This window comes from Phlebotomus papatasi, chromosome 1 (genome assembly GCF_024763615.1).
Source record: "Phlebotomus papatasi isolate M1 chromosome 1, Ppap_2.1, whole genome shotgun sequence".
NCBI lineage: Eukaryota > Metazoa > Arthropoda > Insecta > Diptera > Psychodidae > Phlebotomus > Phlebotomus papatasi.
The window spans coordinates 98,343,018-98,361,377 of NC_077222.1; the positions used below are offsets into that span (position 1 = coordinate 98,343,018).

General features: G+C 34.7%; 1 protein-coding gene across 2 annotated transcripts in view; it reads left to right on the forward strand.

The window, feature by feature from the left end:
- The window catches only part of LOC129809956 (M-phase inducer phosphatase-like), a 106,639-nt gene that overhangs the window by 85,182 nt on the left and 3,097 nt on the right, over positions 1–18,360 (forward strand). The window contains exons 1-2 of one of the 2 annotated variants that reach the window (XM_055860132.1): positions 7,027–7,652; positions 14,916–15,991. In XM_055860132.1, coding sequence (XP_055716107.1) covers positions 7,603–7,652; positions 14,916–15,991 — 1,126 coding nt within the window. In that variant the 5' untranslated portion in view covers positions 7,027–7,602. Of the gene's footprint in view, positions 1–7,026; positions 7,653–14,915; positions 15,992–18,360 lie in introns of those variants that run through there. The other variant, XM_055860131.1, reaches the window with a different exon arrangement.

Genomic DNA, 18,360 nt, shown 5'->3' on the forward strand with positions numbered 1-18,360 from the left:
CATCTGGGTCACCAAAGTCTTAAGAATCTTAGTGCCGCTATAGACAAGACCGCCGGCTCTTGGGGGGATATCCCCGGCTTGACTCAGTTGTGAGTTCAAATCCTACCCGGTGCACAGATCTGAATCTCTGCTTTAGATAATTTTCGCATATAATAAAATCGTAATACAATGCACCGCCTTTGCCCAACAACTCCGGGAGCACGGAAGGAACATCTACACAGCACTTAACAGATTCTTCAACTACGGGATATAACATTATAAAATTGATTGCCTTGTAATACAACTTGATACCATTAACAATAATACCGAAGTCTAAAAATCTATATCTCTTACCGTCTTGCAAAAACCGCGATTGCAAAATAATCAACGATATTCAGGGTTTCGGAAACTAGTTCTCAACTAGGGCTTGCTACCAACTGCAATACGTACATCTGGCTCAAGTCCTTCTACTTAACTGCATCTTTCAGACTAAGTAGTAATATCTCACAAAATCGATATTCCTATTGAGCACTACGTAGAAGAAACTACGGCAGCATCGAACACGGGGTAGTACCGCGCACTGCGATTTTTTTTAATTAGATTGGATTTCAGAGGACGAGACCTATATGAATTTATATATACTATAGAAATGCTTGTCCACTGAAGAAATGATCGTATAGTCCAAATTGTTTAGTAATAAAAATCACTGTTTGGTGCCACCCCATTCAGTGGTGCCCCAGTTTCCCCTATATATGTAAAACTCTCGCTAGAGAGCGCTATGCCTACGGGGAGATGTATCACCTCTCAATTCAACTTCTAAACAACTAAAATATATCAACAGAACCAATTTCCTTAATTTTAATAATTTTAAAAACAATCTATAAATCTCTTATTTGATAATAAGGTAAAAGGGTAGTGGCACCATCTAATACCATGCCCCACCGTGACTCTGAGGTAATCCAACCTACCCCTCACTTGTGTGTTTATTCGGTGTCCCCTGCCTCATGCGAAGTAGGGAATTTGACAAACCTAATTTTTCTTTAGTTAGACAGGCTTAGCCGTATGGCTTGACTTTTCTAATTCTCTGTCAGTTATCAAGATTTTTGTTAGAAGTTTGACATAAGATTCGATATTAAAGGAAAATTATTCATAATTTTTTGAATAAAAATGGTCGCTGTTGAATATTTTTTAGGCCTTAAGAAACTGGGCTCAATCTCTAGTCTGAAGACCGTTTTAGCTACTTTACTCAGGTTACTGCCACGTCATTTAAGGGACCGAGACTCTCGCACTAACCTCCTTCAGTTCCAACGACTCTCTATCAACTTTCTCCCCTTAGCACTCCTTGTTTAAGGACACTGTCCACTACTTCTTTCCAGAGTAGTTCTTTCGGAGGCCAAAGTGGAACATTGTTGCTATGTTGTACCATTAATAAAACTCTTGTAAAATGCAACAATTTTCAACAGTGTATTTCTTGTAAGATATTCCTTGTAATTTTACGGACTCTTCAATTTTTGACTCGTGCAAAGATGTTTAGGGATCCATATTATGTACATTTTGCCATTATGTACTAGGAGAAGTCTCGAAGATTTTTGCATACGAGTTTATGAAAATGAAAAAAAAAAGAAACTACCCATATGTACCAAGAACGTTTATACCTTTTCAAGAGTGATTCTTGTGCCTTTAAACAATACCAGTTCGAAGAGGTCCATGCAAAAAAGTCACCTTACGAATTGCAACTCATTCTTTCAGGATCTTCCCTCGAATATTGTATTGTTTGAAGTTTCAATTGCTGGGTCCACCTCTTAATATGCAAATGTGATTTCACATATTCTTTAAAATGCCATATGATTTTGCAAAAAGGGCTGCATGAATATGTCTGGCGGTTGGATGGTCTGGTTTTCCATTGATATCACGCAAATTGTTTCGCCAGCCAACAGGACATTCAAGTTTGAGTGACTTGATATGAAAATGCCAATACTATGCCGCCCTTATTTCTTTTTAGACTGCATAAATCCAAAATTGATGATTTGCAGTGAGATGACTTCTCACGGACTTTCTCTCATGCCGTCGATTTTGGTAAGAGATTCCCATGTGATCTAATTTTTCCCAAAGGTACAAATCACGGTATGAGAATGGTTGAAGGCAAAAGACAAGGGAGGAAGGATTTCCACGGGAGAAAAGGAATTCTCGTGAGGTTCATCAAAGGTCGCCTTAGCTGTGTCAGTTGGTTCCCATAGAATAAAATTACTTCCTCATCCCCCTCTTTGGGATCTTCGGGTTTTTCACATCCCCTGTCTGGTTCATTCATGCCAAATAATATTGTATTCAATCCGTGCAGTATAGAGTTTTGCCATCATGAAGATATATTTCTTATAGCTGGGCATACTGGCAAAAAAAATCAACACAAAAGACTTTAGTGCCAGTCTGATAAATAACATGATGGAATCTTTAATGAGGACCAATACAATAAATTGTCTCCTATGCTGTTTTCCCATAATGACCTGTCCTCTCCCATACATCTCTATTCATCCAACTTTATGCAATTGCTAAACTATGAAGTGATCTATTGTCTTGGGATGATAAGACACAATCAGAAGCAAATCGTATACGACACATTGATTGGACGTTAACCTCTGTGTAGAAAAAAAGAGACTCAATTCATTCTATAGATACGTAGTCCGTTTTGGAGAGATCTTTCTTTCTCAAAAGCAGGTCAAATGTTCACTGACACAAAGGCACAATCACAATTAAAGCATTTTTACTCAGAATAGAGATTCGTTAATTTCTTTTGGCGGTTCTTTTCTTACAATAACCGAAAAAAAAGGATGTTTTATCATTAGAGCCCATATGAGGACTGCTCTTATTTATGCCCCCTGGATAATGTCCTGCGATGAGAAACGTCTTTACTTCTACCTCGAGTACCTATACCCTTCTTAATGTGAGACACTTTCAATTACTCCCCAAGTATACCGTCTTCCTCTGCTACCCTTAATATTAAATCAATCAGCTGATTGACAAGGTCGCTGCGCTTTCTGATGTTCTCTATATCGTCGCATTTCTGCTAAGTGAAAAAATATATATGTACATATATATTTTTTATTCGATTCTCCATAGGTATATGGAGGGATGGGCAGGTAAATATTGTGTTCATTTATATGCTAGGGGTTCTCAGTCGTATAAAATTCGTCCAACACAGGCAAAACCGAATGTGTACCATTATATAGAGTTAACTCTGTATTGTCTGGCTTTTTCTGCAGGTCACATATTTCGCGCCCATTTCAGCATAGGATGACTCTTGAGTTTCCATTCTAATAATCTGCTCACCAAAATGGTGTAATGCTCTAATTCCTAATTCCAAATGCAGGTTTATCCATTGTTCTTCATCTTAGTCTAATTATGATCTCTTAGTAAATCCGTGTACCCAGTATACCCTTGTTACCCATACGTTCCATCCCTGATATATCCTTTAACTTGGGATGTTTCAGTGTTTTTAAAGTCGGAAAACAAATTTAAAAAGTCAATAATTTTTAATTTTTTGATCCTTGTTTCTTGGAATTTGAATATCCTTTGCCTCTGAAGAGAATTCCCTCTGACCATTGATTATTTGGATTACATAGGTTCGACTAAATTCTCTATCCCTATATCCTTAATGATTTCAGTACTAATTTTCAGGTTTCTCTTCTTCTCAATTGTACCTAAAGTAAAGCAATTTAGAATACTTAATCTTTTGCAGGATTTTTAGAGTTTGTATATACTCGGGTGCAATAACTAATCATTTACAGTGATCCACTTTTTCCTATATTATTAAATATTTTACATCTAACAGTTATAAAATTTAAAGTTATTAAATTCTTGAAAGCCTTAAGAAATTTATTAGACTAGGTACTCCGAAATAAATCATCAGTCTAAGCAGAGGATAGTAAAAAAACTGGATTTTTTTAACTCAATTACCCAGCCATTTTGCAACTCAAAAAAGAAAAATTAGCTCAAAACTATTTTTAAAAAAATATATATATAATGAGTGTTATTTTAAAAAATTCAATAATTTAAATATGAGATTAAGGGCAGGTGGGGCTACTTTGAGATGTGGTGCTACATTGTTATACGATTTTTCGCACATTTCTAAAGGAAACTGGGTTTTAACATGATGTAATTTGGATAAACAAAACAATTGTGGATCTAAATAAAATAATTGTAATAATTAATTTATAAAAAGGCGAAAAATCATATAACAATATAGCCCCACAGCTCAAAGTAGCTCCACCAAACTACGAACGACTAAACAAGACACGATAGAGCGCCAAAAGCTCTGGAAACTTAAGTGTTTAAGTTTAAAATTGAAATTTTGTAAGTACCAAAAGCGGTAATTTATCAAAAGACTTTTCCCCACTATTTTGTCAACTTACTTTTAGCAATACGTTACCCAAAATAATACGAAACATACTAAATTTACTATCCTACAAACCTAAAGCTGGGTTATAAAATTTGAAACCTATGAAGAGGTTTTCTCCTGTTTTGTCCTGGAGGTTAGTCTCGACGCTAAGACGGCGATAGCCAAACAAATTCTATTCTATTCCACCTACTGGTTACCCGGCCATTTTAGCATGATATCTTTAAATTAGGGATCGTGAGTGAGATTTCAATGATCTAAATCTAAACCGTATCAAGTGTAGAAGTCGGTTCTTCTATTAAGATTTGCAACTCTCATTATCTGAAGGTTGGCAATAATTTTCTCGCGAGAGCGGAACTACAAAATAGAATACTGGTGGACAGGGGAGTCAGTCTGGGTTCGATAGAGGAATCAGCGGCATGGAGGTGATTGATTTTAAAAAACCTTTAGAACATCAGAAATCTTCTGGAATTCAAGTTCTCTCTTTCCAGTAAAGATCAAATCACTTAATAATACAACATTTTTAATAAAATCAAGCTAATTTATTGCTTTTAGTGCCAAACAGCGGTCGATCCAATATATTGCGTGTTCATTAGGTTTTAGGGGAGTGTATTACGGGCTTCAGACTTAAGGCTTAGGTATATGGCTGAACCATTTCTCAAAATTTCTCAAAAAGTGATAGTTTTTGAGAAAATTTTTTTTACTTAGTCATTGAAATCGCTGAAATTGCTTGTTGTAGTGAATCCAGACCTTCGGAAACTGATCTCAACCTTTAGTCTAAAGATCGCTTAAGCAGCCAAATAGAGTCAAGCTGATCCTGTAGAATATTTCTGATAGGCAAAGGATTACTCTGACTCAATAGTGACGCGCTTCTGGAGAACAATAAGTGGTCAAAAAATTACTTGCAACTGGAGTCACTAAATCAGCATAAAATTTTCGTCCAATTTATATGAAATACTCATTAAAAAGTAATCAAAAGTAACTCAAAATGAACTCCTTTACCTTTAGTCTGCAAAGTTTGGCAGTACAAAATTTGGTAAAAGAAATAATCCAATCCTGAATCAAAATTTTCAAAAAAATCTCAATTAATAAGAAATTAGAAAAGTTAGTCATATGGCAATGGCAAAGACTTTGGCTTCACGCCTAAGGCTGAGCCATATGGCTTAATGGTTATAATTTCTTATCAGTCAAGATATTTTGAAAAATTTAACTAAGGATTGGATTGTAAAGGAAAATTACCTAATAGATTCTAAAAAAGGAATAAAATTGGTTGCCATTTAGGATTCAGAGACCTTCAGGACCTAAGCTAAACCTCCAGTCTGAATACCGCTTGGCTTAGCCATATGGCTTAACTGCTCTAATTGCTTAACAATCACGATTTTTTAGAAAAGTTTAACTTAGTATTGGCTATTGGATTATTAAAGACAAATTACCTATAAGGTCCTTAAAAAGCAATAAAATTGCTCGCTATTTCAAATTTTGAGACCTTCGGGAACTGGACTAAACCTCTAGTCTGAAGACCGGTTTAGGTCTGAAGCCCGCGTATAAGATAATTTTAAACATTATGAACTGGGCCTTCTTAACTGATATTCTTATACAAGGAAGGGGGTTCAAACTTGGAACCCTTGTATCTTTTAGAGCGAGAGCCTTATACCCTAGACACATTTACGACTTAAGTTGAGAGACGGCTTAACTTAATTATAATCAAAATGATGATTTTACTAAATTCCCATCAGCTCCCAGTATCTAAGCCGTTTTTCGACTTAAGCCGTGAGACAGATTAGTCAGAAATTAATAGAAATTAAATCTGAATATTATTTTTATTATAATTACGTAAAGCCATTTCTCAGCTTAAGTCGTAAGTGTGTCTAAGGCATTACGGTTTAACCTATTTCTTCATACACATTTATCCGGAATTATGCCCTGCAAGGAGATGTAGTCTCTAGGATATTGTGCCACGGGTCTTTCTACCCCTTACTAATTTTTAGGAAATTTATTGTGTGTTCTGGATTTAAGACAAATTCTATTGATTTTCCATTTGATAAGTTGTATATCATTCCTGAAATTCAATATCACCCTGTTTGTCTAAATGGAGGGAAAATACCACTCTTTGGCTTCTTCTGCCGTGCAGATCGGCCATTACCCAACTGGATACCTTTCTCAAAGACAATTGTGCTCTTCTATAAGTTCAGGCCAAAATATTTAACACCACTTTATGCGATGACCACCTCATTAAAATAAAATTTTAACAAAAGACACCAACACCTCCCTGCAGTTAGAGTTGTACCAAAGGGTGTCATCATACCCTGGGTTAGAGTTGGTGGATTAGGACAATTGCTTATCTTTCTGGCTTTGGTAGTGAGAGTGTCAGGTATGTGGGATTGATAAAGAAAATTAGATGTTTGCAGGGAGGACAAAAAGCTCTCTTCTAAAGACTTCACTGGAAAATCTCTTTTACATAGGAGTCACCAATACCACAATTGCTCTGATTTATTGGTCTTGTATGATGATGTCCCGAATTGAATAAAAACATGAACATAAGGGAATACATAATCTTACTGCATAAATATATTATATGAGCCTGGAGATGTGCGTAGATGGTTGAGATGGTGGTTGTGGATGAAGAGTGGGGAGAATTGATAAAATCCTCGGGTTGTATACTGAGAGCCGGCAGTCGGGTTCAACATTTCGTCGCGGTGACTCTGTAGAAGCCTAAAGAACTGATATTCCGGTTGGTGGTGAGTTTTGTGACCAGCAACACAGAACTCTACACAGGACTCCAACGGACAAATGAATTCAGTTGTTGAGTGACTAATGTTGAGCACACACCGGACTCAATAAGTGAGACAAGATGGACAACTAAAAGCCGGTTAATTTGTGTCCAGTATCGATAGATTTTAATTTATTATTTTTTTTACATTATATAAAATAAAATGCAAAAACACTTTATCAGTGGAAAATTGTAAACAAAAGACTTGATTTTATTCGAAGGAAATCCACAAAAAAGATGGATCCCGTTGCAGTGTTATAGTGAAGAGCAACAAATTAGATCGAAAGGAGAGAAAAGACTTTTATATCAAAACTAATTTTATACCAAATTATTTTGCAAATGATTTCTTATGACCCCATGAGATTGTGAGGAGAAAGAGGAACCTCTCTGTGCTGATTTTTTTTTATTTGGATAATTTTCTTCGAAGTGTTCAGTGAATTTTATACAACATAACATCTTCATCATGTGGGAAGGAATAGCTCAAGATCCCTGCGATGTGTGTGAATGTACAAGGTACGAGACTTTTATCTTTTAAATATTTTAACCTCTATCGAAACCTATTTATTTTTGTGTTTATCGAAGACCACTAATTAATTGATTAGTTCGATGGGTCTGATGGAAGTTCATCAAATGGATAAGGTCATGTTTGAGTTCCCTTACCTTGATATCACAGTGCTCAGTTCCTGCTACATAGTATAACTTCCTCCCCCTTATTCTTTTTATTTTTATATAAAAAAAAAGTTTCTTGGAGTATTTTGCTTCTCCCTTCGTTTTTTTTCTCTCTGAATTATTTACATAATTATCATAATTTAGTTGTGATCGCACAAAATGATAGCATTACAATAGCATTCGTCCTGCTATATCTCGTCGGTTTTCATGTTTCCTCTCCTATGTGCGCCATTTTAATGGAAAAACTATTCTTACTATATATGTACATAACATACAGAAATGATAATTAAGGAAAAGACGGTCTCAGTGCACTGAACAAAGGCGAAAATGTATGAAGACAGCTGAAGAGTTGGGTAAAAAGTTGTCTTGTATGACTGAGTTTGCGGTAAATAAGGGTACAATACAAGGGATTCAACATAGTCTATCTACTTACATTCTTTCAAATTTTTATGTACATAATGAACCCATGCACAGATGTATATGAACTCTCGGGACGATCATAGGGTGATCCTCAGTATAAAAACCTTCAATAAAACGTGCTCGAAGAGTGCAAATTTGACGATTAGTGCTCATTTAATTTAACCACACAAAATTGGTATAGGTCATGTCTATTTGCTGACCACTATTTGCGCGGACTTTAATATATACGTAAAGAATCATCTCAACTAACAAGATCAACCCGAGACCTATACCAGAGTGTGACAAAATGAATTATTTGCTTAACAAGATACTGTTAAATTGTAGCAGGAAATCTCTTCATTCGGTGAAATGGTCTTAACACCTCTTAAAGAGCCTTATTCACACATTTTTTTTGGCATATGCATCACCTTTTATACCATGTCTACAAGTGTCTGCCAACATTATAATCCAAAAGCTTAATGGAGTGCTGAGGAAAAGAAGTCAAGAGAAAAAAAATTCGCAAAATGAGATGGAAAGTGGTCTTTAGATGGAAGAGACGTACTCAAGTATATTTCTATATCTATATACATATCATTCCCATTGATGTTGAGAAGCACCACCTTTGAATGTTCTTTTTAGCGAATATTTCTTATGGTCGAAAAGAATCCATTTTCATTTTCATTCGATTCGTTCAGTAGGTCTATGTGGCTCAGAGCTATTTTTTGTGTGTCAGAGATTGTCTCTTTTGGACGTTCACGGAATCTGCAATGAATGGGTTATTGACAAAAAAATTCTCTTGATAATCTGTTCCACTGAGCCGACAGGAAAACAGACTGGAAATATGGATTTCGCAGAGTGTTCGAACTCTGAAAACTGAATGTATAAAGTGTTGTTGTATTGATCATCCTCAAGATTTAGATACAAGTTTGGCGCCATGAGTGCCAGATCATTTTGTTACGTGTGAGAAGTCTTTCAAGCTTCGCCCGTATTCTGGCTTCGAACACTTCATATTTTTCCCATATTGCCTTGATGAATCTGATCCGATTTTTTTCAGGAAATGTGTGATTTAAGACTATTTCATGCAAACTGTGATGCAGATCTCGCCTCTTGTGTTAAATGTTGGCACAAAAGAACTGCAGATACGACAACAGTCGATGCAACCGACGATATATTGCCACTAGGTCAGATTCATTAAAGGAATATAGGTAAAATATAAGGCTTTGAAGCCAGAGTGTGTGCGAAACCTAAAAGACTTTCCCTATTCCTTAGACTATGGGCTTCAAATTGTAAAATAAGTTTAAACAACTTCCTGATTTAGGTGACGATTAAGTTATACGACAGTTGCTAATCCAAGCGACGAAATGCTAAAAATTTGGTATTAATGGATTCCATAGACTACGAGTTAATCTTTTTAAAGCTTTATACTAATAGACTAAATAAAACTAATTCTAAAAACGCTTTGTAATTGGGAAGCACATAAAAAGAAAAAGTAAACCAGTTCCTTTCTATACACGTAAAAAATTCAAAAATATAAATTATGAAGGTCATTTACCTTGTAGGGGGAAGTGGGGCACCTTTGAAATTGGGATTTTTCACCTATTTTTAAATAAAATTGAGCCTTATCGTTATATAATTTAGCTGCACAAACAGATTGAGAAGCTAAATTACATTATGATATGATTTTAAAATTTAATTGCAATTAATGTAAAATTTTCGTATATTAAAAAACATAAACATTTGAAAAAAACATATAGGTAGTAAAATGTTCAATTTGGTCTGAAATATCTCCGCTACACCTTTAAGATCGGTAAAATTTTATGAAATAAAAATTCGCGTCCCTTTTTTAAAAAGATTTCTATAAGTCTATCCTACTCTCTCGACTGCAAATTGTACTGAACTAAATTTAATTTGGTGTAATGTTCAAAAGAAGAAGAAGAGTGCAAAAGAATGGGATAGACATATTTTAAACTTTTAAGAAAAAAAGAGGTTTGAATTTTAATTTTATGAAATTTTCCTGATCTTAAAGGTGTGCCGGAGCCATAAAAAACAAAAGCAAAATATTAAATTTTGGTCAACAAAGAAAATGATTTATTTTTAAACATAATTGGTCATAATTTATATCAATATTACGCTGACACACGTTTTCAATTTAATGAAATTCAATTGTGTGAAATTTTACCTCTTACTCTTTCAGACTTAGTCAGATGTAATTATCTCATTTTGTCAAATATTGAATTTTCAATTTTCATTTGACAGAAAGACCCGATATTGTCATTTCGGTTTGAGAGAGTAAGAGGTAAAATTTCAATAGATTGACTTTCACTAAATTGAAAAGGTGTGTCAGGGTCATTAAAAACTAAAATGGTAGGTAAAGTGTTTCCATTTTAGTTGTTAAACTCCTCTTCAGCATAACTTTTAGATCGGGAACATTTCATGAAATCAAAATTAACTTTCTTTTCTTTCTCAAATATTTTGCATATGTCTATCTCAGTCTTTCACACTCAAAATTCGACTGAACTAAATTGAATTTTGTGTGATGTTCAAATTGAATTTGATGTGAGCTCAATAGAGTGGGATAGACATGCAAATCGTTTGAGAAATTAAGGGATGTGAACTTCAATTATATGAAATTATCCTGATCTAAAAGATACCTATGCTAGATCCATAATGAAATAAATTAAGACCATTTTTGTAAAAAAAAAATCTTTTAATTATTGAATATAAATTTACAAAGCCAAATTTAAGTTTTTAATGACTAATATTCATTTCTTTGATGATCTAGTTTAATTTTTTACTGTTTATTTGTCTTTTTCCCAAATGTTTATGGTTTTTTAATATGAAAAAATTGCATTAATTGCAATTAGATTTTGAGAAAAAAAAAGATTTGCAATGAATTTTATGAAAATTTCAGTGCTTTAAGATTCTAGATTTAATGCAGCTCAAATTTGACTTTCATCTGACTAAATTTAATTTTTATTGCACATTTGAACAGTCAGTGTCTAAATTTTATAGTCATTAACAAAATCTTTAGACAGTAAAGAATTTGGAATGGTCGTGAATTAAGTATTATTTTTTGCCATGTAATTTTTTTTACTATTTCCAATAAGCAACTCAAAATTAGTTAAAAAGCATTTAATAAAGCCCTGCATAAGGTGCCAGAATTGTTCATACCTGTACAATTCGTCAAATTTTATAAGCTTATCTACTTACCAAATGTCATAACCCTCAGTTGAATGTGTTTTATAGGAGTTTTGTGTACAAAAAGACTTCTTGCAAAACCATTTTAGATGGCAATAAAGTAAAACAAATTTGATTTTCAATTGACGATATTTACTAACATACTGACCAAAATGTTAAGTTGATAAAAAAAAAACCAAATTCTCTCTTGGTCGATCTTTGAATTTAAGTTCTTATCCTTTCGGCACACCTTTTAGATCGATAAAATTTCATGAAACCGAAATTCGCATTCCTTTCTTTCTCAAAAGATTTTCATGGGTCTATCCTACTCTTTCGAACTCAAAATTGGAATGAACTAAAATTAATTTGGTGTGATGATCAAAAGAAGAAGAAGAAGTGTGGAAAGGAGTAGGATAGACATATGCAAAGATTTTAAGAGAGCGATGTGAATTTTGATCTTATTTAAATTTTGTCTGATATAAAAGGTGTGCCGAAGCCATTAGAAATTATGTCTAAATTTTAAAAAAATATATATATTATTTATTTATTTATCTCGATGTACCGGGCCTTTTATAGCCATTTTGTACATTATTCAGTTTACAATTTTATTATTCAGATTACAAAAATTAAAGTAAAAATTTTCTCTAGTTGGCTGAAATGAAAATGTAGCTAATAAAATTCTCTATCAAACCCATAAAACAGATTGTTAGGGACAGTCCTAGTCCCTAGTCCCTAGGACTGTCCCTAGTCCTAGTCCGAAAACTAGGATATTTTTGATTAAAGTTGCTAAAAAGTTCGATTTTTCCATGTTTTTTTACATATATGAGACTACAGCGCCCCTGGTGTCAGTTGCACGAACTTCATCTATCCAAAGAATTATCGGGCATCTAAAGGAGAACAAATGTTCCCATATTAAGAAATAAATCGGTTTAGCAGAATCGGAGATATAGGTACCCAAGTATCAAAAAACGGCAAAAACGGTTTTGCCTTCCAGGCGCAAAAACAAAATGATAAGTATTTTCGTAAATCATTTGACGCTAGCAATAGAAAAAATAGCATGAGAACCCACACACAGAAAAATTTTGACTCTAAATTTAAGAATATATAAGATCCTGGGAACTTAAATTGGACGTGAATCCCCGAGGCGTTTAAGTTTAGAAGCTCTGAGCGAAAGAAATGAGCTAGAATCCCTAGCTCTTTCAAATGAAGACATCGGGAACTTAAGTTCAGCATTAGCTGGAAAATGAAAAATGTCTACAGATTTGCAACTAAAAACTAAATGATCAAAGGATTTAGAATTAGGGCATTGGCCCATTGAATGGGATTTGAAATTAAATTCCTGGGTGTTTCTATTTAAGAATTTACCATTTTTCTGTGTGATTTTTATTAATTTTTGACCATTGTTTGAGGGCTTGGGGCCCTCCCTGGATGATATTCTCTGTATTTCAAAGCCATTTGGTGCGTGAAAATCTTTTTCGAACATTTAAGCCTGCGCCGAGATTTGAACACGCGACCTTTGTGATGACAGTCGAGCATCTTCCAGCTGCGCCACGAACTCCTATAATGTATTCAAAGCATATCGGGAACCGTTGCATCGGCATCCACGATATTCCAAAATGACATTCTAACAGCAGGATGGTAAATTTTACTGGCTTGGATAGTAATTTCAATCGAAATTACTATCATCCGTTAAAATTTACTGTCTTTCAGTTAAATTCTAATATCTAATATGCGGCCAGTAAAATTTACTACCCGGATATTAGAAAATCCCCGAGGCGTTTAAGTTTAGAAGCTCTGAGCCAAAGACATGGGCTAGAATCCTTAGCTCTTTCCAGTTAAGAGATCGGGAACTTAAGTTCAGCATTAGCTGGAAAATGAAAAATGTCTACAGATTTGCAAATTGCAACTAAAACTAAATGATCAAGGATTTAGAAATAGGACATTGGCATTCATTCGATGGGATTTGAAATTAAATTCCTGGGTGTTTCTGTTTAAGAATTTTTCATTTTTCTGTGTGCAGGGACAAAATCACTGTTGCACAGTGTAATCATTTCGGAAGAGTTATGAAAAAATAGATGATTGAAATTGCGTCATACTCCCTTATTCGAAACTTCGTAATAATCTTGATTTAGCAAGGATATCAAAGTCGCTAACATTTTTATCACAATTTCGTTATTTTAACTATTCCCTTATATTATTTTATTCGTCTAATATCTCACTTATCCCTTTACCTCGCTATTCGTTCCTTGAACTTCGTATTAGTCTTTAACTTAAAATCAGTTGTTTACAATAGTACTCACCCCTCAAGAGACCTAAGAGAGTTTAGACATGAAATGATCTATTTTCGGTTTCACTTTCTTATCTTGCAATTATCAATAACGGTCACTGTTTTTCAGCAAAATTGTTCAACCCTTCCAAGGCGATGGGTTTAAAAAGAAGGTTTTGTTGTCAGACAAGACAGTTAATGATCTGCAAGGATTCCTTTTTCCTGCTATCAGGAATCAATATTCGGTCTGAGCATGAAGAGACCGGGTTTTTGGCGGTAAATGATCTTCCCTCCTGAATTTCCGTCTGTCTCATTTATCATACAAACTTTCCCCTAAAATTCAAAGCAGAAATATATCCCCCGTTTTACGTCTGTTGACTGCGAGTCACTGTTTCCCGTTTCCCATTAAAATCATTCTCAATGAAATACCATTTGCAGAGAATGTTATATAGTTACAGTATTCTTATGAATTGTATATTTACAAAAAAAATGTTTCTTATCAAATTTATCGTGGTTTTTTTCCTTGAGTCTACCAGCTGAGTACATTTTTGGGTTGGATATCATGTACTATTCGTCGTTTTATGAATGGAAGTGAGTGTTTAGGAAATCCTTGGAAATTTGCATGGATAGGGACGTTATCGTGGGTTGGTGGAGATGTTGGATACAATAGCTGGGTTTCTTAGCTCTCTGTCTTAGCCTCAAAAGAGCACCCAAGGGATTCTCTTATGTTGTTCAAAGCCATTCCCATAAAGCCATTCAACTATTTTAGTGTCTTTGGGATTTTTGAGAGACAGCACTATGGGGTCTCCTCACTCGTATTTGACGACTTGTGAAGAATAACACAGAGGAGGGAAGAAAAGAAGGCAAAAAAGAGTCTCTGGCTGCAGTTGCCTTTGCCCATTTATCGAATGCAGTGAGAAGGAAAGCCCTCTTAGTCCAGTGTTTCAGACGAATTATATTCACTTGATTTCTCAGCAATAATGAAGAAAATTTAGGTTCCTAAGTGAAAATTTTAGGAGAATTTTTGAGTTTTCTCAAGTGCAGGAGTTTTCTTGGTATTTTTGAGGATAATTTTAGTGCAGAAATGGGTCGAAGTGTCGTGGTAAAAACTAGTTTCAGGTAGATGCATTTTATTGTACAATGATCCTCCATTTTATCCTTCATTGTCCTTACTCATGTTGCCCATACCTTTGAGAATTTGTAACCTCGAATGTGGAATTTCTGCGGGATTTTCCTGATTTTTTTTGGATAATTTTTCCTTGCAGTCTCATCAACAATTCCTTCACGCTGAATTCTGGCTCGAGATCTGCCTCGGGACGTCGTGGCGAGAGCCGCATCCGGGGCAGCAGAAGAGCCAACATCACACCCATATGCATCTCCTATGATTCCCCGGAGAAGGGTACCATGTCCACGGAGGATCTGTCACTGTATGCTGGCAGCAGTCCCCAGCCTAGTCCACGTCCCTGCTCCATCAGCCCGTGCATGGAAATGGGTGGTCTGCTGTCGCCAGAAGTCAGTCCATCGCGATTCCGTGTGATGCCAACGGAAGAGGTGTTGGTGTCTCAGACTGCCCCAAGGCGCTCTTTCGAGGAAATCGATGCCAATTCCATGGACAGTGGGTACAGTGCAAGCTTTGGGGCAGGTGATGGGGGCTCAGACAACAAAGGTGCCTTTGAATTTGCCCAGCCACTGGCCATAGCTCCAAGGCGCGTTGAGCCATCACCCAGAAAGACACCCACCTCGTCCAGGAGTACATCCTCTCCCCACAATCGCACCCCAACTGCCAGCCGAGGATACCGTGTATTCCACAGTCTATCCTCGGGCTCCATGGAGTCCATGGACGATGACTACATGGAGTTATTTGACATTGAGACTATGGACTGCGAATCTCAGATGCCTAGCAATATCACCTCACTTATTAGTGGTGACATCAAGACACTCAGGTCCACGCCAGAAACAAAGAGGCCACTTGTAAGGCGTTGCCTCTCGTTGGTTGAGGCCTCAACATCGGACAACAGTCACAGAATGCCGCTCGAGCCGAAGACACCAGAGTGCATGAGTCCCCTGAGGATGTCAATGGTGCGAAATGCCACCATTCGCTCAGAGGAATCCACCAAGGCATTCAAGCGACCTGAACCATTAGTCGGGAGTCCCGTGCAAAGCAAACGCTACAAGAGTGAACTCAATGTTAGCATGGAGTTCAGTCCGCTCACTCCACTCTGTGGTAATCACCAGGCTGACAAGGAGAATTCACGTGACAAAGCTAATATTCCCAAGAGGAACCTCCTAAAGAAATCCATCTCCCTCAATGAGACGGTCATCATGAATGCCCTCACACGATGTAAGTTTCTTTTCTGATTCATTTATTTTTCCTATTTGGAATTTTGTTTTTTTTTTATTGTCAAACTTCTGTCCTGCGACTAATAGATCTATTGCATGGAAAATTTTATGAAAATGCGCTTAAATCAGTTTTATTTTAATTATAGAAAATTAAGTTAGTTCCTTAATTGTTTGTTTCACTAAATCTAAATATATCAAAAAAAAAATATATATATATATATATATATACTGAGAAAAAAGAGGCTGCGATTAACATTTTTTCGACACTACTTTAACACTTTTTGGGTGTAAAAATATATCAACATTTTTAATGTTAATTTTACACCTTTTAAGGGTAAAATCAACATGAAAGAAGTGTAACTTTAACCCATAATACACCTAAAAAGGGTAATATTTACACCGTTTTCGGATCAATACTGCAGAGTAAAATTAACATTTCCGGAATGTTATTTTAACTTTTTCGGAGTTCTCTCAGTCAGTGTATATATTTTGTACATTTTATATTATTTTGAAAAAAAAAATTAAACGCAAGGTAGGAATATTCATAAACATTATACTTATCTGTTATATTTTAAAAATACCCAAATTATGACTGTTAATTCACAATTGAGCTATTAAAAGTTTAGCACCTGCATGTACTAAAAAAGATCATCACCCAACTAGTGTGCAGTGAAGAGAAACTTCTTCAAATGAAACGGAAAACAAGATTAAAAACTCAAATATTTTGTTTTATTTCCGATTTTACTTTGAATCCAAAGACAATGCTATGTACTAAATCGTAAACATTAAAACAGGGGCCCATCAAGCCTAATAAAAAGTGAAGCTATTTTTCACTTCTCCTTGTGAAAATTTTACAGATATTGCACTACGACTTAAATAAATTTGCTCGTATAGTTCTTGTATTATTTCGGCGAACATTATGAAATATGTATTTTTAGATAACTTTTAATACACGATTTCGAAATATATTAGACTTATAAGTAATTCTCTTTAGGAAAAAACTTGCCAATAGTCTTCAGTGTCTCTATGCAAAAACGTATGGAAAAATGAAATGTGGAGAGGCCCCTGCATTAAAATAACTTTTTAGTTCTTTAATAGAATTTATTACCAAAAGGAATAAAATGCTTAAAAGGGAGCTTAGATATACGATCTTAACAACGGTCTTGAACAAAACTATTGAGGTTATTCAACAAATTCTTGTACTAATATTTTAAATAATCTAACATAATTGTCTGAACCCTCTAAATCCAACATAAAAAATTAAGTTGAGCATTTCTGTTCTAAAACTAAACAGAAAAAAGATTTAAATAGATGAAAAATGTTTTGTAATTGCGTGTACTGATTTATCAAATATTTTCAATAAAATTTAGTTTAGTACATGTTATGAGAAAAGATAAAATAAAATAAGCAATGGGTGTAAGAACTAACTAATTTATGAGTAATCTTAACAAACCTAAAATTTAAAAAAACTTATTTGAGTTCCATATGCCTATACTAAAATTAAACACTTAGACATTTTGTCACAAAGTTTCACTGATCTATCTTTTTTTAAAACCTTCTTATTATCAGACTAACAAATACATCCTAAATTGTATTATTTTTTTTAATAAAATATGTTCAATCTTTTAGTACACAAAAGAAAGAAAAATCCCCATATAGAAAATTTTAAATTATTTTAATATTGTCTATGATATAGTTATTCAGTAAATTAATTTTTAATTTGTAGAATAAAAAGGCAAATCCAAAAATAACCTGGACATGTTTGTTCTAAACCTAACCCTTAAAATAACCCTTAACTCTTTCGCGTCCATAGGGTAATGTCATGACTCGGGGAAAAAAGTTTTTTTTGGGTATTTACATTAATTGAAATCTATCTGTTCGTGCACGACATCATAATAGAAGGATGTAAGATTCTTGGCTCATTTTCTCAAGACTCCAGTTAGATTTCAATTAATGTAAATAGCCAAAAAGAAACTTTTTTCCCCGGGTCATATATGACCCTATGGACGCGAAAGAGTTAAAAGGAATCTTAGAGGTTTTTAAAAATCATTTTTAGTGTTTTTTTTTGTACAAACTAAGGAAGACTAAAAAGGACAAATAACCCATATTATTTAGCTTCTTCAATTTTTAACTGGGACATGCCTATTCTAAACTAAGCACTTAAAGATTGTTGTACTAAATCGTAAAGGTTTTTAAGAATCCATTTTATTTTTTATTAGCACATGCTAAGAAACCAATATAGAAATACCTTTTTCATCTTCTTTTTTTAGTAAAATGTTAAGAAACCCTCAAATATGAAATGTTAGACCCTCAAATTTTTAACTAGACATGCCTGTTCTAAACTAAACACTAAGCGATTGCTGTACTCTA